At 38.1% G+C, this 27,374-nt stretch overlaps 1 protein-coding gene across 1 annotated transcript in view; it reads left to right on the top strand.

Annotated features, from left to right (window-relative positions):
* Nucleotides 1–18,950, top strand: part of gramd2aa (GRAM domain containing 2Aa) — a 32,722-nt gene extending 13,772 nt beyond the window's left edge. Inside the window, 10 exon segments of the mRNA XM_029428538.1 lie at nucleotides 2,526–2,583; nucleotides 4,195–4,267; nucleotides 6,949–7,052; nucleotides 7,589–7,687; nucleotides 10,061–10,132; nucleotides 10,257–10,313; nucleotides 14,849–15,026; nucleotides 17,205–17,298; nucleotides 18,841–18,856; nucleotides 18,858–18,950. Of these exon segments, the coding sequence (XP_029284398.1) occupies nucleotides 2,526–2,583; nucleotides 4,195–4,267; nucleotides 6,949–7,052; nucleotides 7,589–7,687; nucleotides 10,061–10,132; nucleotides 10,257–10,313; nucleotides 14,849–15,026; nucleotides 17,205–17,298; nucleotides 18,841–18,856; nucleotides 18,858–18,950 (844 nt within the window).
* The last annotated feature ends 8,424 nt before the right edge of the window (nucleotides 18,951–27,374 follow it).

The following is a 27,374-nucleotide window of genomic DNA, read 5'->3' as shown; positions in this document are numbered from 1 at the left end:
GGTGCATTTTCTTACTGCTGCTTTGAAGATATTATGTGATGCAAAGTGATTGATGCATCACTTTAATTGTCTGTAAGGCATCCAGCCGAGAGCAGGCAGCGCTGTCACAGCTGTACTGCTCTGCTGTAAACAGCCTCATCCTACACATGAACACACGCACACGCGCACACACACACAGTCAGCATCTGTCAAACCCCTCTGCTCTCACTGTAACCCTGCTTTTTGCAGCCTGAGTTGTGGATCCCTGTCTCTGATTCACTCTGTGAGATGAATAGTAGAGTAACAATAAAGACATACGATTGAATGACCTAATGCTTACAGACATTGGTCCTTTTGCTGTGTACTGAGACATAGAAATCAGCATTTCCTTGACATACTTGGTGTCATACTTGGTGTCATCATGACGGTTTACCTCTCCTCTCCACCATGAGAGCAACAGGGAGGGTTGCTTGGGGACAGAGGTCATGCTTCTTCTTACCCAGAGGAGAGTCTCTCCTCAGAGCGGGGACACAGACAGTCCTCCTGCTATTAAGGCAACAGAGACGGGGATTTTAACATAATGGCACCTTGCTGTATAGGACAGGACACTGTTCAAGGAGAATACAAATGTGCAGTTATGTTATGGTGTTATAAAGTCCCTGCTGAATCATAGGGCAGCCATGTTGAGGGACAGACTTTCATCAGACATTATTTAGGAGATTACAGTTTATATTTATATTCAGTTTACAATGTTAACAGTTTTGGATTTACCATCAAAATGTTTTAAATATTTTGAAAACAATGGACCCTCGATTTCAGACGGCAAACAAAAGCAGCCTTCTCATTTACTAGATTTTAAAGGGAGAAGTTTGTAAAAAGGTTTTTAAATTTTAATGATATTGTGCTGAAAGAAAGGCTGAAACTGTTGATGATTTATGTAGAGGACATGGAAATTAAGGAATAGCATTGTTCTTGTATTGCAGAGTAGAGCTAGTTAGTTTTAGTATTATATAAATATTTGTATATATTTATATATAAATGTGTAAATGTAAGCATGATTTTAATGCTGTTAAGGTATAGCTAATTGTAACAACTCTTTCTCTATAACGATGCATATTTTGTAAACTAACAATGATATGTTTTCTTAATATGAGAAGTAAACCGTATATAACTCATATGTAGTGGACTAAAAAGTGAAATATTTCCCTTTGAAATATTGTGAAGTAGAAGTTTAAAAATAGAAATACCTCAGTAAAGTTCCTCAAAATTGTGCTCAAGTGAAAGTACTTAGTAACAGTCCACCTGTGGTTATAAGATAAGGAAAGATGTATCTGATAGTTATTTATTTCTAGCATAACCCCGGCTGTTCATATTTTAAAATAATATTTATATATAGAGAAAAGAGTATGAGGACTAACCACTATGTTTCTCAAATGTCTTCCTGTGTCACATTATTCCCGTTGGTCTGTGTAGGCTTGAAGATAGGAAGGCTTACTTTCCTTCCTTCATTTGATGCCTTTCTCTGTTGCACCGCATGAAAAATGGCTTCCACAGCGTCAGATAATCCATCACAGTAAACATGAAGCAGCTATTCGGTTTCGCCAGAGCTTCTGTTTTATCAGCATCTCCTGAAGTGTTTTCATATCAGAGCTGCGTTAAATCGGGCTGTGCTGGCTGTCAATCACCTAGCACCTATAGAAAGATACAGGAAGAAAGGGAAGTCCCTGTCTGAAAACAATCCCTCAAAAACACCTGGCCTTTCCGACTTGGGACAGCAGCTAATTTCAATGACATCTTCCTCAAAGGGCTGATTATACTGTTCTTTTATGTGCTTGATGGTTCTGTGTGCATTAGCAATAGAAATGCGTATCTTGCTGTGACATCTGCTGCACTGCTCCGGCTTCTCCTCCTGAGGGGAGCTTGATGCCAGTGATGTGTGTGTTTCTGTGTGTTCATGTATTCTGACTATAAAAAGATCAACAGGGATTTACTGCTGGCATGGTCACTATTTGTGTTTCAACAACTCAATATTTATCTTTATGATTATGTTGTTTTGTGACAGCCTTCGTCTGCACCCACTGATGATAAACTCGTCATGTGGAAGCTTTTACCCAGCTGGGACTTTCATGCAATGTACACACACACACACACACACACAATGTACTGGACACACACACATAAGCTAACAAGCGTTTGTCAAGCTATCTTCAGGCCAGATGGAAGCATTACTCTGCCTTCATATGTGTTATATATGGTTTATATTTATTAAAATGTTGCATCTATAGTAGTTAGAGCTGCAACAATTAGTCGCTCAACAGAAAAATAATCTGCAATTTGTTTGATATTCGAATAATCGTTAAAGTAATTTTTATAAAAAACGCCAGAAACTGCTGTTTTCATCCTCTCCAATTTGGGGATTTCTTGCTTTTCTCTGTTTTAAATCATGTTAAGATGAACATTGTTGGGGTTTTATCATTATTTAGAGGTAAATATGCATATAAAGAAGTATAATTTTAATTCTAAGTGTGTTTTTCCTTTTACCACAGGTTTCAGCTGATTGAAGATCTGTCCTATGAAGATGTGAAGAAATGTTACCGGGGCTCGGTGAGTCTGCTCTCTCTTTAGATCCAAATAATTACTGTGTCTATAATAAAAGCGGCACTCCCTGTAAAAACTTTCCCTTAGAGGAATTGTTTATTTTATGAGTTCTTGATTTAAAGGCATTCCTCTCACTTTTATAATGCAGTGTAAAACATGTTTCAAAAAGATGTGTTTCATGACAATTAAATGCAAAAGCTGACAAAAGGCACAAATATGACAAAATCCGATTGCAATCTGATGCATATTGTATTTATTTACTTCTCTTTTCTGAATCAGATGTGATGACATGCTAACAAACTATAAAACTAACATGCTGCTATTATACGTTTGTGAGAAATGACCAAATGTTTCCAGCTCACCCCGCATTAATGTGAAAAGAACAAATGATTATATTTTTATTGGCAAGCTCAGTACTATATAGTCCTAAATTACTACCACGTAGAGTTACTTCCTTCCTGACCAGTGTCCTCGAGACATTTCTCAAAATGTCAGCCTTGATATGAGTCACGTACAGTAACGGCATCAAGGAGAAATAAAACAACCAGCCCACAAACCAGTCATCTATTTCCATTTCACCTTTGAATTCAGTCAACTAAAACATCAACAGCTTACCTTAAGTCTGGGCTTTCCCACAGTGATAGTCGAGCCCTCTGCACTACTATAAGCACCATATTCCTGAGGACAGGAGGCGCTCTAGCCTGAGCTATTAATAGAAAGACAAAAACAGGAACAGCAGACAACAGCAAACTGAGCTGATACGAGTCGAAGGAAAGATAGACGAGATACAGGTATAGTCTGGTGGCAGAGATATCTACAGCTGGAAGTGAGTTTTAGCTGTGAGGGAGGAGAACGTGGAATAAATGAGACCTCTTGTTTGTCAGATGGGAGGAAAATGTGTGACTTTCTCCAAAAAATGAGGACTTTTTAAGGTGTCGAAGACTGACAGACAAAGTGACAGATAGAGGGACGGAACGGCAAAGGCAGAGAAAGAAAGGGCTTCGAGTGAGAGTAGTGAGGAGTACCTGTGTGTGTGCCAGAGTGTGTGTTGGTTTTTTCAGCTCAGAGTGATGAAGGGCAGAGTGTCTGTATGTGTGTGAAGGAGGCCGGAGGAGAGGGAGGGTGTCAGCTGGGTTCTGCAAAGTGTGGAGTCACTGGAAGTGTATTTAAGACAGAGAAAGAGAGTCTTGTAGTTTCTGAGAAAGAGCTCAGTGGCTGTAAACTGAGGCGTTGCTGCTGTAACTCTGTAGTAGTGTGTGTGTGTGTGTGTGTAGGTGTACACATTAGAGCCTGGTGTGTGTCTGTAGGTGCCCGTAGAGTAGAGGTAGACAGCCCTCCATCTGGGCCCCGTACTGACCGGCGACAGGGGATCAGTGTGTGTCTTGCAGCGGCTTGCTCCAGGCCTTGGATGTGCGCGAGTGTGTGTGTGTGTACGGCGCCAACGTGCTGAGCCTGGTGCAGAGCTCGCGTCCTTTGAGGGAGAGGGTGGTGTCTGCAGCGAGCGGAGCTGGAGTGGCCGTTGGTGGTGGAGGAGTGGCTGGTGGTGCTGGTGGTGCAGTGCAGGCAGGCCGATCGGCCAAGGAGCTCCTCATGACTCTGCCCTGTCCCTCTGCACAGACTGTCAGCAAGTACAACTCGCAGTACCACAAACTGTTCCAGTGTGTGCCCAAGGATGAGATCCTCATGAAAGGTACTGTCCTTTTACCACCAGGGAATCTTTATTTTGTATTCATCAACTTGTTATTATTCTTGGACTTACCTCAGTTTCAATATTATTGGACTGTTTTGCATTTGTAATTTTAAACATTAAATATCAGATAAAGTGATCTAGAGTTTTAATGATTAGTCTAATAATAAACTTTAAGACATCACCTTTAGCTCTTGAAGAATCTGTGCTTTTTAACATTTTCTGACACTCATTGCTAAATGATTTACTTATTTAAAAAAATGAATCCATAACAAGTTAAATAATCAACAAGAGTCTGTCAAGTCTACACTTAAATTTAACTGTCCTTGCACACGTGATTTATTCATATTGTTCAGCAATATCTTTAGTAGCAACTTACTATTTAGCAGTGGTGGAAGAAGTAAAAGTACTAACACCACATCAAATGTTCTCAAAGTATCAAAAGTAAAGTTATTCATTGTGCAGTAAAATGTTCCCAGTGTTTTATATTTCATATAAAACTGTTTTTGGATTCAATTTACTGCATTAATGTTTCATTTTACTGATGTAGATGTTTAAAGTTGTGCTCATTTTAACTCCTTTATATGATTTTGGGTAGTTTAATCTACAGTAATGCATCATATTCTATAAGATCATCATGTGTGTGTAGCGTCGCTGTCCTGTGAGAACCACGTATCTCTAAAAGGTCAACTTTTCATGAGAAAAACAGCCCAGCTTTCAGCTTCACGATGCATTTTCCAGCTGATTCAAGAGGCTTTTTAAATAATTTATTTAGCTATAGGCCCTGTCACACATATCCGTATGACAGAAACGTATGCCGGGGCACACGAAATATCGGCAATAGGTTGATATAAATTTAAGGGTAAGTTGTGATCGTTTGAAGGACGCAGACGTTACGCCGAACACGCCAGACATACGGCCCTGTCCCACAGCTCCGTATGGCAGAAACATGCCGTATATGAAAAGTAGCTCAAAATGTCCAACTTTTCCACAGCAGTGTTGTAGCTACATAATGAATACATAACAAATTATTATACGTATGTCAAACGATCACTTACCTATTTAAAACGTATCAGAGCGTCTGGCCAACGGAGCTGGAAGAGTGCCGTCTGGTTCACGTCATGCTGATGCTGGAGAACGGCTAACATGCTGAACGCTAGCTGTACTGTAGAAACACGTTTAATAAGTTACTCCGTCGTCAGGGATAACCTTAACATAGGGTAGGAATAGGGTATCCACTCGTTATCAATAAGTTGGCTGTAGGATTCACCGTCAGCCGACGTAGCCTATATCTAACGTAGCTCTAACGTATTCACGTAAGTATTCACGTAGGTATTTACGTAGGTAAATATTCACGTACGTATTCCGTATTCACGTATGTCTAACGTCACGTAACGTCTGCATATCTTATGAAGCACACGTCGGGTACGTCCAGTAATTTTGAACATGCTCAAAACATCAGCGTTCAACAACGCACCCCAGCGTAACACAGTGAGCTCTTAACGAATACTACTTGTACCTTACCTTATATCTACGTAAACCAACGTATTGCCGATATTTTTGTATAAGTTATGCATTCGTTGGGCATTCGTCTGATACATTTTGTATTAGGAAGTGATGCGCTATCAATAGGTTAGACATGCGTATCTGTATATGTTCACTTTTCCGATCCGATGAAAAGTTGCATGTATTTGGACTCTGACAAATTTTCTTATGCGCCAGCATACGTTTCTGTCATACGGATATGTGTGACAGGGCCTATAGGAAGTAGGAGAATTTGCTCAACCCATAAAGGAACACTTCATCCTTCAGTTTATCACAAACATTTAAAATCAACACTTCTGGAGATGCAAGCTTTTCGCTGGACAGGAAGCAGATAAAAAAAAAACTGCAATCTGAGAAGTAACTAAAGCGGTCAGACAAGAGTAAAAAGTACAAACATTCCCTCTAGATGTAGTGGAGTAGAAGTATACATTTACATAAAATGGAAACACTCAAGTAAAGTACAAGTACCTTAAATTTACTTAGTTACATTCCACCACTGCTATTTAGATTTCTAGTATGTTTTCACTTAACATGGAGGCGGATGAAGGAGTTTTCATGTTACAGAATCTTAAAAAAAAAGAAGTGCTTTACGTGTCCAGTGATGGTCTAAACTCAATCATTTAATTATTCTTTTACAAAGTGACATTGCAGTGGAAACACTGAAAAAACATGCATACTTTTGCATGAAAATATGTTGTGATTTTCAGTATCTGTACAACATATTAGAAGTGATCAGCAGTTTTAATGTTCTGCTACTGCATCTTCTGTATTTTGATACCAGAAGCCGTATATAACAAACACTTTCCATCTTTTTATCACTTGAAGCGACTGTCTTGGCTCTGTGTCAAGCTTTAATTATTCCATCTGTTTAATCAGAGGAACACTTTCAGGTTGATTAACTTCAGTACAAACTGCTCTGTGTGCACAGTTCTGCCTGGTTTACGAGGAACTCTAAGGCTAAGTGCAACCTATCAAAATGTAACCGACGATATGAAACTTTGCGTGTTGATGATTATCAAAATGACGGAGAGACAGTAAGAGGATCGGAGATATTGTTTTAAAGGCCTGTATGTTTTTCTTCATCCAGTTATCAATTGTTGAAGGAGATTAAAATGTGTTTCTGTCTTTTTTGTTCTCAGTGTACTCCTGTGCTCTGCTCAGAGATATTCTTCTACAAGGACGGCTCTACATTTCCAGAAACTGGCTGTGTTTCTATGCCAACCTCTTCGGCAAGGACATCAAGGTACGAAAGACTGACAGGCAGCTTAATAAACTCAAACTGACTGACGAACACGAACCCACTGTCTCCCAGTCACAATCTGACAAGCTGATTGGACAGCTCGATAAATGATTTGACTGAAAGTCATTCAGGATTATGGGCCAACTTTCAGTGTCACAGTTTTAATGCTCCCTCATAGAAAATGTCTCTCTCTTCATGTCTGCGCTGTGAGATTATGTACCAAGAACAGGTAGACTTACTGAACCTTTAACCTTAACCAGCTATGTGATTTTCTCCTATGATGTTGTGCATTGTTCCTTTTCCTTCATTTCCTTGAAACCAAACCTCTCCTGACATCCGAGTGACAATAAGCTACTTATTCAGACTGCATTCCTCACATTCTGACTGAAATTAGACACGTTTCATGTCCACTACTCCAGAGGCTTTTCCTGAGTATATTTCAGTGTCTGCCTTCCCTGCTGCCACCGTTTACTCAAATCGCACTGGTGTTTTTTTAATCTTACATATAAGATTCTCATGCCTTTTTCCATCTTGTTTAGGTGGCTATCCCTGTTGTTTCTGTGAGGCTGGTGAAGAAGCACAAAACAGCGGGCCTTGTGCCCAATGGTTTGGCTATCACCACAGACACCGGCCAAAAGGTGAACACTTCCATCACAGTCGCTACTCATTAAAATACTTATGCTGATAAGCGCAGCATGGCTGTATTTTCCAGTGGAGTGGAGTCCCGGCCTTGTGGCACAAGAGAGTGAAGGGTTTTTTCACCTTTACGGCAACGTTAGAGGGGCTTCTTAACTTCCTGTCACATCAGTCTCAGCCTTGCGTTAAGCGGTGTTTTCAAAGACACAATGTACTTTTCAGCTTCTGTTCAGGCCCCAACACCCCATTAATAATGATGGACAGCGAGCTAACTTTAGCATGTGGTGACACTTAGGTTTTATATCTTCAAGTAGCTGTCAGTATTGTAAAAAAGAAAAACAGCAACCTCCTTAAACAGGAAACTCCATGTATTGTTAGCCCGGTAGGATTTTTGGCAAAGTGCTCTTCACTTGCGAGACAGTAAGTTAAGGTATCTGAATGCAAGATTGGTTATTTGAGGGCACAAATGACTAAACTGAGGGAATGAACCCTAACCCTAAAACCCAGAAATGAGTTAGGATTTGATTCGATCTGTTTTTGATTCGACGCCTGAAGTAAGTTCTGTGATTAACGCAAGCTTTTTAACATTTTGTCAGTAAATACCCCACTGAATTTTAAAGCTTCGTCTTAAAAAAGGTGCCTGCTAACAAGAGGCTAAATGATTCTAAAGACGTTGTCGAGGACACTGAGCGTCATCACGCCGAACACGGGGAAGCTTTATCATTAAAGTTTAGGTCCAGTTTAATTTATCGTAGATAGCGTGTTGTCAATAATGTCTGTTCTATCTGTAAGGTGGAATGTAGTCGGACACTAACAATGACATGGAAAATATTAGAAATGTTAGAAGTATTGGCAGAATGAACAGAATCAGAAGAATGAAGATCCTTCTGCGTGACCCCGTTTTAACAAACTAGCTTCTGGATTGAGCTAAATTAAAGGAGAAACATTTAGTTTGGATTTCTGAAGTTTTCAGTTTTATATCAAACTAAAAAACATTTTTAGTAGCTATAAGGTCCGAAAGGGTTTTGTCTTTATTTCTTTGCTAGTCAGGAAAGTTTTTTCTTTCCCCATCGATCGTCTTGCTTGAAACAAGGACATAGATTACAGAATATTGTGCATGTTTCTAGTAGTGGCAGACACGCATATCAGCTACATGCAGACACACAGAGGAGCCGGCTCCTCAGAGTTATGTCGTCACAGTTATGTCGAGTTCAGAAATAGCACATGTTGTTCAGTGGTCTTCAGACATTTCTATACTCCACTATACACTATAGTACATGTGTATTTGTATTGCACCTTGTCCAGCAAACATAATTTATTCATAACACAAATCATAACTTATTAATAGAGAAAGTGACTGGGCTGATTTTTTACCAGATAAATTTGGTCACAAGCCTCCTCTCTCTTTTCTCTATTTAAAGTTACATGTTAACTCAGCACAACCCAGCAGTGTCAAATAGTTGCTCACATTTGCAGAAAATAAGGAAATAGAAAAAAAATATTACACAACGATATTCCAACCCAAACTGCAGAGAGTTTGATCCATAGGCGAACACAGCAGCATGATTGCATGAAACATACTGCACAAGGGCAAATATCCTTTACCATATATGTCTGCGTGATTGTGTAATATGCATTACATAACCATGCGCACATATACGGCTCTGCACAGTACTGCTAAAGAGGTCTGTGATTGTGTTTACCCGGTAAAAAGGTTCACATCTTGTGTCTGTAACGACAGAGTTCAGGCTTGTTTGTTATTCTTCTGCTCGTTCACCAACATGCCTGTGTCAGGAGGAGAGATACGACAGGACGAAAACAGCTGATGGTGCTCACACAATAACACAGCGTTTCAAATGCTCATAAATAAAAGTACTTTTTAGATTGCAGTGACATTCATCCAGGTCAGAGGGATATTTGGGTAAAGTGTCACTCACCTGTCATTCTATTCATGAAAGATTAAACTGGAACAAAAATGGGTTTAGAAAAATATCCTCTTTGTGCTCCAGATTATGAATCCCTGAAGTGTTCGTGCTGTTGATATTTCAGATAAAGTGACCAAGGTACACGTCTGTGATATTTGCAAAGGCAGGCTGAGACATCATATAGAAAATCTTCTCCATCTATTTCTTAATTCAGTTTCCCCCACAGGGCTCGTCAAAGTTTAATAACATCTCTCATCTAACCTCATTTTGGTGATAAATGAAAAGCTGTATGAATACACATTTGAGAGCTCAAATTGTACGCTATAAAACATTTTATGTGTCGGATAAATTCAGATGAGATTCATGGGATTACATTTTTTTTTTACCAGAATTATAATCAGAATATCAAAATAATGTTTACATCACTGTTTCTCTTTTGTATTTCCTCAGTATGTGTTTGTATCTCTGCTATCAAGAGACAGTGTCTATGATGTCCTCCGTAGGATCTGCACACACCTACAGGTCAGAGCACAAGCACACACACACGCACACACGCACGCATGCACACACGCACGCGCACTATTCATTCAGTATACTGTGCGGCGTACGTGTCCGTTAAAGAGGCAATTTTCTCTTCATTCTCCAGGTCAATGGGAAGAGCCTGAGCTTGAAGCAGTTCATGGAGGAGCCGATCTTATCGCTGGTCAGTGCCGACATGTCTTTCATAAACCACCATAAAATTGTAAAGATCAAAGTCTGTAAAACTGTAACATCGGGTAATCCGCAGGCATTGAAAGAACTTAAATGTTAGTAGTCATGTTTCATGTTGGTCTAAAGGCCTCTGACAACGCTCACTTATAAGGCTGATTTACTTTCCCACACAGATCGTATCAATAGATCATTCTGTTGCAGCTGCTCTTCCTCTGAATAATCCCCCAAGTAGGCAAAATGCTATCAAAAGAGCTCTGTGAAGTCACCTTGTGCGTGTGCACTATCAGGCCACTGTGTGACAGAACAGCTTTTGTATTAAGGTATAATTAAGTTCTGTTAACATGCTCGTCCTTGATCACGCTCTAATCTAGACTGAAAGTATTAGAAGAAAGAAGGATGTTTGTTCACGTTGCCAGTAGTAGTATCTATTGAAGGCTTTAGTAGAAAACACAGAAAATGTTAAGATGCCTGATTTATATTTACAGTTTATAAACATGTTAAGACATAAGTGCAGAAATCAAGAATATTTGCTCATCTTGCAGAATATCTCTTTACATTGTAGCAGAGATACAGTTGTGGTCAAAAGTTTACATACACTTGTAAAGAACATGTATGTCATGGCAGTCTTGAGTTTCCAATCATTTCTAAAACTCTTATTTTTCTGTGATGGAGTGATTGAAGGACATACTTCTTTGTCACAAAAAAAGATTTTTGAAGTTTGGTTCTTTTATGACAGGGCTATTCAATTATGCAATTCGTGGGCCGAACAGGAAAATCACTGGGGGTTTGTGGGCCACACAATACTTTGTCAATGAATCACTACAAATAACTCTTACTTACAGTAGTGTTGCTAGTTACTAATACATGAAATGAACTAGTCTCAGTGCATCCCCTTTTTTCACTTTAATTGTATCACCTTAATTAATTACAGAAAGCAACCAGTCCATTCAGAACAGTAGGAAAGCTTTGGCTACAAGGCTTCACACAAAAGTGCAAAATGTTGCATCTTTAAAGCCAAGGAGACAAGAGTTGTTTTCCCAACAGGCTCCATGTCCACTAATGTAGAACAAAAGATGAATATAATAAAACAGTATTCACCACTTTACCAGTAAGTAGCCCTGTTTATAATATCCTCAACCCTTCCAAGCATATATAAGGTGCTTTGAAAACAAGTCCATATCTATAACATGAAATACTAAATGCAAATAGAACAAAGTAAAACAGTAGCATCAGACTCACAATAACAAACATATCTTACACATTTTTACAATTTAACAGTAAGTAGGCTTATTTTAATCATAAAGCAGATGTATCTTTGCATTACACTAAGAATGCATCACATTAAGTCAGGTGATGTACTCCTACAGAACTACAAACATGTCACACTTCTGTCATGTTGAGCCTGTTTGAGTCAGTGAGAGAAATTACACTTTTGGGGTTTTTATATTCAGAACTCAGTTTTCACATTGAACAGATGCTCTTTTATTAAATGATATGCATCTTGTTTATGTGCACGTTTCCGTGTTTACTGCGTTACTTTGCACGCTCACATTCTGTCCTCTGCTTCGCGGGGCTTAGTCAGTCAGACACAGCGGAGGAGAGGAGAGGACTAACACAAAGCAGGGCTGCTATTGTGGCTCTCTTGTTCCGGGCAAAAGCGACCAAAAGCCGTTAAATGATGCTAACGGTCCCTGTACTTCCCTTCTCCGTTCCTCTGAGCCCACGGGAAATCTGGCAGAAAATGAGCCATGACTTGACTTGTAGTGCCTCTTCACGTTGTATTTTTTCACCACAGAAATACATTCGTTGTCCGATAAACACACCAGATTTTTACTTGTTGCAAAGTATATATATACGTGTCCGTCCATTCGCTCTGGAAGTGACGATTTTCAGAATCAACTTTAGGTTTCTTTGGCTTGGAGAGAGACACCTTGAAGCGTGTTGTTAGCGTGCCGAGCTAAAGTAAAGGAGTGACTTTCTCTGTGTCCCGCCAAAACCCAGCGTGCAGCTGAGCTTGACTGAGCCGATGGCACGTGCGGACAGAGTGCGGTTTTCTCCGGACGCCGCTGCAGCTCGGAGTGGGACGGAAACACCTGCGTTTTCACCGCATTTGGTGTGAATCAGGCTTTAGTTTTATTTAAGCTATATATGCCAGCCCGATTTGCAGGCAACCTCTTGCGGGCCAGAAAAAAGTTCAGAAGGGCCGTATCCACCCGGCTGCTAATTGAATAGGCCTGTTTTATGAATTTATCATTATGCTTCTGGCAAGCTTCTGGTTGAATCTTTGACCACTCCTTTTGACAGAATCGGTGCAGTTCAGCTAAATTTGTTGGCTTTCTGACATGGACTTGTTTCTTCAGCACTGTCCACATGTTCTCGATGGGGTTTAAGTCAGGACTTTGTTAAGCCATTCTAAAACCTTAATTCTAGCTTGATTTAGCCTTCCCTTACCACTTTAGATATGTGTTTGGGGTCTTTGTCCTGTTGAAACAACTGCACCCAAGACCCAACCTTCTGGCTGATGATTTTAGGTTCTCCTGAAGAATTTGGAGGTAATCCTCCTCCTTCATTATTCCATTTACTTTCTGTAAAGCACCAGTTCCATTGGCAGCACAACAGGCCCAGAGCATAATACTACCACCACCATGCTTGACGGTAGGCATGGTGCTCTTGGGGTTAAAGGCCTCACCTTCTCTCCACCAAAAACATATTTCTGGTCATTACAAAAAGCTCAATTTTTGTTTCATCTGACCACAGAACTTTCCTCCAGGAGGCCTTTTCTTTGTCCATGTGATCAGCAGCAAATAAGTAAATGTACAAAATGTGTAAAAGATAGGAGTGCTAATCAGGATTCAGGCCATTAGCAAATGTGTTAAGATGGATTTGTTTTAAGTTCCTTTCCTCTCCATTTCATGCAAGTGTCATTACAGTGTACTTGCAGAAACACATTTCATGGGAACACAACTTCAGTCGAGCCTTAAGGTGCCGCTTCTGGAGCAAGGGCTTCCTTCTTACACGGCAGCCTCTCAGACCATGCCGATGTAAAGCAGGCTTGACTGTGGACACTGACACCTGTGTTCCAGCAGCTTCTAGTTCATAGCGCACCTGCTTTTTGGTGGTTCTCGGTTGAATCTTGACCATCCTGACCAATGTTCTCTCAGCAGCAGGTGATGGCTTGCGTTTTCTTCCTGGTCATGGCAGTGACACAACTGGGCCATGCACTTCATACTTACAAACAATTGTTTGCACAGTTGATATTGGGACCTGTAGCTGCTTTGAAATGGCTCCAAGTGACTTTCCTGACTTTTTCAAGTCAATGATCCACTGTTTCAGATCCATGCTGAGCTCCTTTGACTTTCCCATTGTAGCGTTTGTGGCTGAGTCTAATGATTGTATCCAATGAGCCCTATTTAAATAGGCTCACCAGCTGAAGTCAATCATAGAAGTTAAGAGGCCATGCCACAAAGCTACTTTGATTGACACAACTTTCTACATTACCAAAATTAATAATTCATGTTGCTGTATGTATATTTTTGACCCAACAGATTTGGTCACATTTTCAGTAGACTCATAAATTCATAAAATAACCAAACTTCAAAAATCTTTTTTGTGACTAAGAAGTATGTGCTTCAATCAGTCTATCACAGAAAAATAAGAGTTTTAGAAATGATTGGAAACTCAAGACTGCCATGACATACATGTTCTTTACAAGTGTATGTAAACTTTTGACCACAACTGTAGATACATACAGTTCATAGGGTTTAGTAAAGAGGCCTTCAATGTTTTAAAAGGAATAGATGGGCAACATTTATTAATGGTTATAAGCCATTAAGTATAACAACTTTTTAGACTGCCAGGTTGTAAAATATGATGTGTTGTATTGTTTGACCACAAAATGTGTTTATTAACAACGCATTAGAACTGAATTTATTCATAGTTTACCATTTATAATTGCTTTTTTACCAAATGGAAAGGATAAACACAAGACAAAAATCCTTTTCACAACCGGGCAGCAATAGTTGTTCTCATTAAACGGATCTATAGCATTACTTTTGTGGTGTTGACGTAGCTCAGCGGTTCCCAGTCTCTGGGAGGGAGGGGTCACAATTGAAGTCAAGAAAGAAAAAGTGATTTTCTTAATGCAGGACACTTTTGCATTTTCTGGACTCTAAATCGTAAATAAATAAGATCTGAGATGTAAAAATCACTTTTAGGTTGAACTGCTTAAATCTAAACACTTAGGCAGTTAACTGCGGATCTGAGGTCACATGTAAAAATAATTTCCAGGGGTCAAACTGTTTGGGAGCCGCTAGTAAAGCTAAATGTTTATAACCAGTGATTTTAATAGTGGTTACAGAGCAAGCTACAAAACCACAGAATTATACTGTAGGTCCAGGTGATTTGTTTCGCCGTCTCAGGTTTAGATAAATGAGCCACTTGTGTGCTGTGTTCAGACACCTTTAGTTTATCTGTTGTGGTTGGATGACCATCTTTCTAAAGCATTCTCCTCTTTCCTCTGTGCCACAGAACGAGTTCCCGGTTCCAGACGAGTTCCCGGCGGTTGACGAATTCCCATCAGTTTTAAAGTGGAGAAGGAAACCCTCGGTGGTGTCTGTGTCGTCCTCCCTTCCTGACCTCTTGGGGAACTCCACCAGCAGCCTGAACACCGCAGACACACCCTTCAAATCAGAACAGCCGCTGGAAGGTGATAAAACTATCCATGCAATGAGGGTGCAGTGTCATTATGACATACAGCAGTTTGCTAAAGTGGTTTGCATGGCTGATGTCTATTGAGAGAAATATTATTGTTTATTACCGTCTACGTATAGTGAAGTAAATCAAACTGGACCTCAAAGTTGTTTCAATCTGCTTTTTACTTGTGGTTAACACTGAACTGAAATCTGTGGCATCATGATAGTACAACTCCATCTATTGCGACAAAAATCCTACATTGTTTGATGAGAAAACTTCACTTTGAAATATTTTAGAGTTAAATCAGTTATTCTTTTGATACTTTAGGTTTTTAACTCTGTGGACATCAGCGGGACTTTAATCAATAGCCAATTTAAAGAGAAATCAGCCTGTGGACATTTTAGTTCTTGTCCAAATAAGTACGTTTATTTTGAGTGTAAAATCATGTTATGTCTTAATACACTTAAATAAAAAGAAGCAAGAAGATTATACAACCTAAAATACATTTCTATTTCTTATTTGCACTGGTTTTATTTATTTATTTAGGCTGAACATAAGCAACACAACCAGAACAAGATAGATATTGTACAATAGAACTTTAGGAAAGGGGAAAATAATTAATAATCAATTAATAAAAAATATATCTATTGTTGTCCTCTCTGATTGGTCAAGGTAAAGTGTCCCACAGTAGTGGAGCATGATAAGAAAATACTTTGCCAACAATAGATTGCTTTTTCATTTTAAGAATACTGAGAGCTTGCATTATGTAGTAACAGTTTACGTTGTCCCAGTGCCACCAGCACAAGTTTAATGGGTGTGAGGTGTTATTTGTTTTGGAGCAGATCTGTTAAGTAATGATTTGCATATACATGAAGCGTTTTATGGATAGTAATAAGTAACAGTTTGTAGTCTTCGGTGAAATAGTGAGTCAGTGAACTGAGGTCAGTCGGTGTTACATCTTTAAAATGTCACTTCCTATATTGGAGAACAGTGTGAATGTTTGTTGTTGTCAAGTCATGTTCATACTGTGACACATGTATATAGAGTTCAAGTGTCTGCGTGTGTGTGTGTGTGTGTGTGTGTGTGTGTGTTTTTAAATTTTAATTTCTTGTGTCTGTGTGTGAGAGAGTGAAAGAGTGGTTGCGTTTGGATGGGATCTCTCTTACGCAACGACACATTAAGCTTCAAATGGAGATTAAATGATGTGGGGTTTTGTATTAAAAAGCTTTGGGCGGATGCAGATTAAGGAGAGATTATCACAAACAATGTCTGCTGTCAAATTTGTCTGAGGACAGTTAAACAGCTTTTGGCTGAAATATCATTTCTCCTTACCTTCATTCGTTCTCTATTACACGTTTAATATTTGATCAGCGTTTGCTTTTGTGTATATCATCAACACTCACATGTGGAATGGAAAACTGGGAAATAATGTAATTATGCCCCCTCAATAACATAACCTGGGTCAACACTTGTATTATAATGAGGTTACGTCACACACAAAAACACACGCGTGCAATAAGAGGCAATGCATACACATCAGCAAACAATAATTATAGAGACGTCAGGTATAATAGTCAGCTCATGGTTTTTCGGGATATGGACGGTATAGTGTTCACTGTTTGCAATATTTTAAATGAACAATGAATGAAAAACAGTGTAATATTATTTATTCCTCCTTTATAATAACTTGATGAAACTGTGTTTTTCAGGTTTTACCATTTCTACCATTGTTTTTCTTAGGTTTTAATTAAAAATGCAAATAATGTAGTAATTTACACAAGCATTTATTTTTACAATTACATGAGCCTTAGCTATGTATACATATTTATATATATATATATATATGCAAGTATATGATGATAATACTAAGAGCAAATTGGTTGGTCTAACATTCTTCAAACTTTAACTTGGTTGATATTTTTTGCTTTATGACAACAGTAAGGTTTTATTTTTAGAGATCTCTGACAGCTCGCATTGTTAATGTCGAATCATTTACTTGCAACCTCTGACTTTTCTCACGTATGAACAGAAATGACTTAATATTGTGATTCATTTTCAACCTCCAATATGCACATTGTCACACCATTACACTAAAAGGTGGGCCATCAATATTTAAAGTAAAACATGTAGTGCACTGTTAATGGTTGTGTGTGTGTGTATGTGTGTGTGTGTGTGTGTGTGTGTGTTACAGAGCGCGCCCTACAAACAGACAGAGGTCTTTTATCAGAGCCACTGGCAGAGCTGGGCCAGATGGAGTACCAGCTGCTCAAGTTCTTCACCCTGCTGTGAGTATAGAGAGGGGCACACAGACACCAACAACACCACCACCTTCACCTCCTCCAACAGCTGACTCACATTACACACACACCCTGTGAGCATTAACGCGACGGAGATATAAATAGTGGGCGAACACAGTGGGCTCAGAGGTGTTAAAAACACTTTTCAGTTTGAAATGTTCCGCAGAGAGGTTGTATCCTATCAGATTAACTTAATTGTTAAGATTCATAGCAATGCATCAAATAGTTTTTCAAAGTTTCATGCTCTCTTTACTCCACCTGCCCTCTAACACAGTAGGGTGACACATTGACCAGGGAGACTGTCTTTCACCCAGAGGGCCTGCTCAGCTTTACTGTCCTTGAGAGAGCAATAAATCCCTATCTGCTTCTGGTCATATGTTTTATACTGACGGTGACCTCTGACCCCACAGTCCAGGGCAAATGTTGTTCCTGGTATATCACAGATTATAATCCACATAAATTACAAGGAAAAGTCTTTATGAATTTACTTAAAATAGAATATAATGAAGCCCACACACACACATGAATATGTTGAGTGTATTAAAAGATAAATAAATGTCATCATTGCGTGATGATACAGTGCAGATGTATAGTTGTAATGGTAATTTAAAATGAATAAAAAAATATTTGGGATGTTAGGATTTTACAACACATGCAAGTTTCAGTTTATTGATTTTATTTTTCTGTAGAGAAATTACTAGAAACCAGTGGCTGCTTGAGAAGTAAACACATTCAAAACTTTGAAATGCTACTTTGGTGTTTGGAAAATCTTCAGCAGTAATTTCAAATCCAACCTTTTTTCAAAATACTGCTATGGCCCCTTTAAAACAGATTTGTTGCGCTGTGTTGTTCAAGGACAGTGAAGCATGTGATATGTTGACATAAAGTCAAACGTTGCCTCCCAGTGTTCAACCAAAGACATTACAGCTCTCTTCCTCCACATCAACAGAGGATCCAGCGTCTAATGCCATAACTAGGACTGTACCAAATAGTGCGAAGCTTTGAAACTTCATTCATAACGTTGAATTTCAAACTCTTAATCAACATATGAATGCTGTGTAATCTTTCTTCTTTTTCATATCTATTCATTCTGTTTAAACCTAGCATTTCTGCACAGTTGCAGATAAAGATTAGGCTATACTAATATTATTATATTTGTAGAATTAGAATCCAGTGGTGATTGTTTCAGACTTGTGTGATCCAAACATTTTCAAAAACTCAGAGCGTTGTAAAGTCCAAAAGTTCAAGATAGATGTAATAATTGCTAAAATTCACAATATGTTTTTATGTTTCAAGGATTAAAAAAATTATGTTTCAGGGTGATGACGTCATAAAATATGACGACAGACATTCAAAACTTCATTTGAAAACCTCAAAAGAAGCTTCAAATGTTAAAAATAATAACATTATAACAAATAGTATAATATAATATAATAATAATAATAATAATAACAAAAATAATACAGCTCTAGAGATAACCATCTTTAACTTGTAATTGAACTAATCTGTGTGTCTCCTCCTCTTCGTCAGTATTATTCTCCTCATTCCTGTCATCATGCTACCTGGCCTTTCGTGTGTGCAGTCTGGAGCAGCAGCTGTCCTTCCTCAGTAACCCAAATCTGCCCCTGAGAGAGAGGTAACGTCAGCATCAGCTACCGTCAGTGCTTTATAAAATGTTTTTATTGAAAGGAAAAACATGTTAATATGCCAAAGATAAAGGACATTCAATGTCCCTGAAATTTAATCATAGGAGACAAACTATACCAAATGTATTAGATAATTATGTAACAAGAAGAGTTATGTTTATTATACTGTACTATTATTTGATAGATTGTGTTTTATGACATTGATATTTAACAGGAACAGTACTGGTAAATACTTTCACATCAAAACAAGTTAATGTATCAGAGGTTTCTAGCTGAAGCTAATCTGCAGCTGCTTCGGCATTTATATAAAGTAAAACAAATGAGGTTCGGGTTGAGATATTCTGCTTGTTTGCTCATGTACAGTATCAGTGTATGTGTGAGTGTGTGCTGGGATCAGTGTATGTGTGAGTGTGTGCTGGGATCAGTGTATGTGTGAGTGTGTGCTGGGATCAGTGTATGTGTGAGTGTGTGTACTGGGATCAGTGTATGTGTGAGTGTGTGCTGGGATCAGTGTATGTGTGAGTGTGTGTACTGGGATCAGTGTATGTGTGAGTGTGTGTGCTGGGATCAGTGTATGTGTGAGTGTGTGTGCTGGGATCAGTGTGAGTGTGTGTGCTGGGATCAGTGTGAGTGTGTGTGCTGGGATCAGTGTATGTGTGAGTGTGTGTGCTGGGATCAGTGTATGTGTCACTTTATTGTGTAACAACAACCGCAATTTGTAATAAACTATTACATATTACAAAATGCAGGGAAATGTATTACATATTGCGTTAAAGTTGTTTATTACAATTAGCAGAGTGTTGTGTTGTTAGATGATGAAGTGAGTCTTGCTCTTTTTTTTCATAACATTGTAATAATTCATGCATTATGTAATAACCAACCAATATGGATGTCTTATTCATAAAAATCGTTATAACATTATAACAACAATGTTTATTTTATGCATTCAAACATGAATCCTACTGACTCCAAATGTATTTAAAAAGATACAATTTGTTCAGTAGATTAGCAGATTATCTTCCATTGGCCAAAACCGCATCAAGTGTCGTCATATTCCTTAGCTTCTAAAAATATAACGTGTACACGTAAAGACATTCATTCTGGTTGATAATTTACATAATGCATGTATTATTACATTTTCATGTAACAAAATTGCATTTGCATTTTGTAACCATTGAAATACATAACTATTTAATATAAAATGCGTTAAAGCTGTTTATTAAGAAAATGTATTACAAAATACGGCTGTTATTACATAATGCAGTGTTATTACATGATGCAGTGTTATTACATGATGCAGTGTTATTACATGATGCAGTGTTATTACATGATGCAGTGTTATTACATAATGCAGTGTTATTACATAATGCAGTGTCATTACATAATGCAGTGTTATTACATGATGCAGTGTTATTACATGATGCAGTGTTATTACATTATGCAGTGTTATTATATGATGCAGTGTTATTACATAATGCAGTGTTATTACATAATGCAGTGTTATTACATGATGCAGTGTTATTATATGATGCAGTGTTATTATATGATGCAGTGTTATTACATGATGCAGTGTTATTACATAATGCAGTGTCATTACATAATGCAGTGTTATTACATGATGCAGTGTTATTACATAATGCAGTGTCATTACATAATGCAGTGTCATTACATGATGCAGTGTTATTACATGATGCAGTGTTATTACATGATGCAGTGTTATTACATGATGCAGTGTCATTACATAATGCAGTGTTATTACATGATGCAGTGTTATTACATGATGCAGTGTTATTACATGATGCAGTGTTATTACATGATGCAGTGTTATTACATAATGCAGTGTCATTACATGATGCAGTGTCATTACATGATGCAGTGTCATTACATGATGCAGTGTTATTACATAATGCAGTGTAATTACATGATGCAGTGTTATTACATAATGCAGTGTTATTACATGATGCAGTGTTATTACATGATCCAATGTCATTACATAATGCAGTGTCATTACATGATGCAGTGTTATTACATGATGCAGTGTTATTACATGATGCAGTGTTATTACATGATGCAGTGTTATTACATGATGCAGTTATTACATGATGCAGTGTTATTACATACTGTGTTTCTAAAGGGTGAAACAAATAAAAAAGGGGAGATTTATATTTTTGATTTATCCACCATTTAATCCAGAGTCCACTAACCTGGCTGCCTTCTTCCAGGTAACCGCTGCTGTCGGCTGTGACTCGCTGGCTTGGCGGCTGTTTGAGTTAATGATGCCCTCCTGCACAGATCCAGGACCAGCTTTAGAGCCCGGAAAAGATCAACACCTGTACCAGCCGCAACACATGAAGGAGCATCGACTTCCTATTTAGTGATCACTTCCAGACTATGCAAAAAGACTTTGTATTTATTTCTGAATTTAAAGTAGGTTTCACTGTAGATTGTGATTGTCTGCCGCGGCCTCTCCCTCTCACAGACTTTAACCACATGACTCTGCAGTGTAAACCTCCATACACTGAAATAGTGAGCAGTTGGAGCTGCTGTTTGTAACGCTGATGAAGTTTAGGAGGTGAGGATGATGTTGGAGGATGGAAAGGTAAGAGATAATTCAACACATTAATTACTTGAAAAGACGGATAGTAAAGGTATTTCAGGTGAGTTTTGGTGTTAATATCCAACATATTCTGACTGACAAATGATCTTAACCAAATGTTTTCTTTCTGGTGAGATCTTGACATAGCTCTCAGTACGAAGGATAAAACAAGCTACGACAAAGCACTTTTTAAAAATACGTCCACATTATTTCAAATGTATGTAACGGATTTAAAACAGACATTTGACTGACTGAAGTTTCCTGTCATTTAACTGTAAAATATCGAAGCGACAACACTACTGCTGGGTGTTATGATGTGATTGAGAGGGTTAGGTGACATGCATAGTCAGTTGTTCTAGTCTCCTGTGTAAAAGGAGTTCCCAGAATGTTTTATTGTATTTTATACATCTTAAATGAAGTCACCAAAAAAATGACACATTGAGGTTAATCTGTTTAAAACTTTGTCTGAAGATATTTAATGGTTTTACAGGAATGTAGTCCAAGACTAGTTTGTGAAATCCCTGTCAATTAAAATGGCAAAGAAATGTAGATAAACAAAAAATGTTTGCGGCTTTTAGTTTATTTCTTGGACCTTCCATCCTGTCATATTGGCACTACATACAGGACCACCGTGAAAAGGCTTCACTCTGACAGCACAGCACATTTCACTAACCTCTACAACTCGCCCTAAATTATGAAACTGGAACATAATGTTGGCAGAAGCACTTAATGCTTAATACATTACACATGGCGCGCTGGCTCTATACCAGTGGCATTGGTTTTCTTCCACATGTTTCCGTTTAAATTGAATAACTTTACTCACTTTCATGGGTTACAAATGTGCATTTTCTCAAATATCAGCTGCTCAGAAGCTTCAAAAACCAACCTTGACTTTAGTCAAGAAATACATGAATACTGATAAATGTTTGACATTATCTGACTGATGGACTTTGAAAACTCAAGAAGCTGCAGAGTTTTCCAAACCCACAGAGAAACCATGTGACCCAGAAACTGATATGAAGGGAGCTGGAGTTACAAGCTTTTCACAAGACAACAGTGATAGTCAGTTATACGTTATACTGTGAGTGTAAGACGTGCACTGCTGTTACTAATGAACTAAGCAAATAGTTTATCTGAGCAAGATATTGATGATTGTGGTTGGACACATTTATAAAAGAAAATATCCAGTACAGTACACACTTTCAGTCCCTTTGCCTGACAGATGAAATCTGCAGCTCAGATTGATTACATGATGGTAAACAGAGTTAGTTCACATTGTTTTCACACTACAACGTAAACATACTGCCGTGCTTTTGAACATCAAATGACAAGTAACAAGTAAATCATAAAAAGAGGAAGCGCTGTGAACAATTCTTAACCTTATAACATCAAGTTTCCACATTTTGTTTAGCATTACTATCTTGAACAGGGATTACATTGCTCCTCACTGACAGTATCGTTAGTGTAGTCTGGATCAGCTCTGTATTGATGCTTTGGGATATTTACACCCAAGAGATTATACAGATTTCCCACAAAATTAGCCTGAAATCTTTGGAAACTTTGGGATCTACTCTACAATTTCAAATAAAGGTTGTTTTTTTCTTTGATCAAATTCTTATTATTATTTGGACCGAAAGAGATGACATAAAATACTGCAATACAGCAGTATTGGAAATAAAATAAAAGGCTATATGCATAAGGACTGGTCAGTAAGGTGTAACAATAATATGACAGACCCACACACAGCATACATAATAAGTTACTGTAAGTCACTATAATGGATGCAGATGAATACACAATGCATACATATGGATATACATAACATACACCTACACACAGCTCAAAAATAAAGTTCTGGTTAAAGGAAAATAATGTTGTGTTGTCTTGTGTAAGTATGACGATCTAAAAAATGTATTGCAGTCAGCATGTTTACAGAATATTTGATTACGTTCAAAGGTTTTATTTTTCGACTGACAAAATATGCAGTACCTGGGAGTAATCATGCAGAACGCTATTTTAAGATCAAAATATATTAGAAGAAGCAACTGAACTTAAGGAAAGAAAAGTGGGATGAAGTGGATATAAAACTCTTTTTGGTTTGGTTCATTACATTAGTATTGTCCCGTCAAACAAAAGAAGATTGTGATTATTTGCTCACTTTAATACCAAAAAAACTGCATTTAAAAATATCCCCTTTAAGTGCACCATGTTTCTGATACTGAAGGTTTTTTATGAGAAAGATTTAAAGCCATGTAGGAAAGAAAAGGTTGTTGAAATCTGCGACTGTTGATATATCACAGCTGATACCAGGACTCCCTGGAAGAAGAGCTCTTGTATCTCAATGTGAGCTTCCTGGCTTAATAAAGAATAAATAAAAAAGTACTGTACTTAAGTACAATAGTGGGGTACCTGTAATATCACTTAAAAGCAAACTTAAGACCTTTTTATTCAGTTTAGCATTCTTATAAAGTATTTTATTTGTATCTTATCACTACTGTTCATCAATGGAGGAATGTAAAAACAATAAGCTCAAGTACTGTTCAATTCTCCTGCGTTACATTTACAGTATTGTAATGTTATGCTACTTAATACTACCATTTCACTGCATTTCAGAGGGAAATATTGCAGCTTTTAGTCCACTACATTTATTAAACAAGTGTAGTTACTTTGCAGATTTATATTTTACATACAAAATATACATATGATCAGTTTATAAAACAATGTATGCCTTGTTATATATTAAACTACCTGATTATATAAACTTCAGCTGCATAATAAGTACTCCTACTTTTGATACTTCCATATGTTTACTTAAATTCCATTTTAAAGGCAGTATTTTTCCTCACGATGGGGAATGTCTTGGTGGTTACTTTTACTTAAGGATCTAAATACTTCCAGCTCAGATGCATGCCAATTCTTTAAAAATAAAATGTAGCACTTTGTAACCTAGCATGTAATAAAAGTGCTGTAGAAACAAGTTAATTATAATTATTAGCTCATACAGCACCTAGTTTATCAATCTCAGATGAACATCGAGCCTTCTGGAGACCTTAAGAAGCACAAAGGGCAGAGGCCAACCCCTGTAACTCTGTGTGTGTGTGAGTCGGATTTAGCTGTAGAGTAATGGGGGCAGGTCGAAACAGATGGCCAGACAAGCTGCAGCCTCATCCATGCCTCCAGGGAGCCATATTGTCTGTCCTGGAATGCTCTCCAGGTGACCTTCGACCTCTCTGGTGTGAAGGAGAATGCTGACTGTAACTTTGCGGTAATGGTTCGTATCACACGTAGTAAAATCATCACACGCAGGCCGCATTACTGGAGGTGTTCCAGGAACGCATTACCTCAGCGGTGCTTTAAATGTGTCCACGTCTGCTGAGAGCACAATCCAAGTGCATTACAGTTTATGTCAATTTATGAAGTGAGAGGTGCTGTGTTTTACTGCAGTACACTGTGCAAATAGTTCTTCCTATCCGAGGGGGTTTTGGACCCAAATATCCAAAGAGAATACAATTACAAAAGCATCTTCTGGAAATACTCTGCACTGAGGCAATACAATTAAAGCTTTTCTTTTTACACTTTGCTTTAAAAAAGATGTAAGTGCATAAGTTTATGAAATCACATAAACAAGATGAATTGAAAGAGGGCAAATAAAACAAAAAGCCTGAGAAATGGTATAAGAAAACAAGTTTATTTTAAGGATTAAGTATTATGTGAAAATGTGTACGGTGAGCAGGTTGATTAGTCAGACCTCTACAGTTCATGGAAAACCAGCCAACAAGAAGACGTTACATCATTCTAGGCGGATACAACTAAGTTTGATGGTACACAAATGTAGTCGGCTACCTCAAAGTTTCAATGACAAAACGTTTCACGTATCCGCTGCCAGTCGATCTCAAAGGATCACAATGCAAAGCAGCCACATGTTAAACTGTGTTTTGATTATCGGAGGTTTGCCGTGACCACAGACACACCCCGGTGTTCACAAACAGGTTGAATAGCTTCATTATGTATATGTGTCCACATTGACTGAGAGCATCAGGTTCACACCCATTCTCTGGAGAGCTGTTGCAAGTCATTCTGGGAAGTTTTGGACAGAGTTCAATAAATGACACGTTACATTTCAGCACATAACTCCTGGGATGAGCTGAACATCAAATGTATTGTATACGTTTCAAAGTCTCTCTAGTTTCATGGTACTATTCATTGTTTCATAAGTTGAGCTGCAGCTCCTGATGTGGAGGAAAAACATCAGTGAAGGTCTGAATCTTCATGGTTGAATTAACTGTATGAACATTACCATGGAAATACATTTACTGTACTTATTACTTCATATTGTGTCTTTCTCTCTGCGTGTGCATCTGCACTTCATCAGCTCTTTGGATTTCTTTACTTTTTCTTCCAGCAATTCAACGCAGCAAGTCCATCGCTGACAGAGTTGCGGTCTGTCATCATAACTCAGAATAACAGAATCAGTGGCTTTTTTGTTACAAGGATCCACCAAGTGAAACAGCATGTTTAGAGAAGACAAACGTGTGGTTTCTTTTTTTTACACTTTTTGTAGTTTGAGCCTTAAAGACAGAATTACTAGTTTGATAGTTCAAATACTTGTGATAGTAATAGACATTGTAAATGAAAACATATAAGCAATTGTGGGAAATATGTCTTCATGCTTTCTTGCTGAGAATTAGATGAGAAGATTGATACCACTCGTTATTGCCTGATAGTTTAGTTTAGTCTAGCTTTAACAAAAGGTAACAGAATCCGCCTACCTGCACCTCTAAACCTTACAAATGAACACATTATATCTTATCTATTTGTGTATTCCATACAAAAACCGCTGTGTAAAACTTAAATGTTGTGCTTTAAAGGTGCTGTAAGGCGGATTTTGTGACCTTTGGACAGAGCTGGGCTGTTTCCCCTTCTTTCAAGTATATATTCTAAGATAAGCTAACCAGCTGCTGGCTGTAGTTAACTCTCTGCACGACAGCATTTCATTATCAGAAAATATCTGTCATGGTTTAATATTTGTATTATTCACTGGTGGTTTCCTGATGCTACAATCAAAATGGGATTTATGGGATTATGTATACGAGTCATTAGCTAATTTAATCAGTGCTTTAGAAGAGATGTTGTTCCAATTCCCTGGTTGCCACTAGAGGTTGATACAAGTCAAGCATTAGGCTACTTGCAATTTATTAACTGTTCACATATTTCTCCAAATGTGATTGTAATAGTCCTGTTCTGCTGTTTCACATCAGTATGTAAAATATTTTGCATATTGGTCCCTCAAGTTTGTTTTACCCTCTGCTGTGTCTTTGTTGGATTTTAGATTTGTAAAAACAGAATATTAAAGAAGTTACTCGTACAATGAGTGACCTACATAACATTCAGTTTGACACCCGATCCAAGGAGATAGTTTGTAAACATGGAGCACAATGGTGAAATCTTATCTCTGGCGAATCATGCTGCACATGCAGTGGAGCATCTAATCCTTGCCTACTCCTCTCAGTCCTGATGTGACACTGTGATATGAACTTGACCTACTTGCACCTCCTGAACAAGACGTGTTATTCTGCAGTTGCACACCTGGAAATGGTGCCGTCCAGGATGTAACTGTGTGGCTCTGGGCCTCTTGATAGGATGTTGCTTGTTTTAATCAATCTGATTCTCACGCACGCTGCTGTAAATGAAGCTAAAATGGTTCCAAGTTGTTGTAGTCGGTTGCAGATGTGTTTTGACAGGATATAATGTAATGTACAACCAACACTCCCAAAACAGATTTTCATATGTACTTCAGAGATCTGAGACAGATCTGAGCTCAA

Source organism: Cottoperca gobio, chromosome 3, assembly GCF_900634415.1.
Source record: "Cottoperca gobio chromosome 3, fCotGob3.1, whole genome shotgun sequence".
Classification (NCBI taxonomy): Eukaryota; Metazoa; Chordata; class Actinopteri; order Perciformes; family Bovichtidae; genus Cottoperca; species Cottoperca gobio.
The sequence above is the reverse complement of the archived record's forward strand: the minus strand, read 5'-3'. Positions and strand labels throughout refer to the sequence as shown.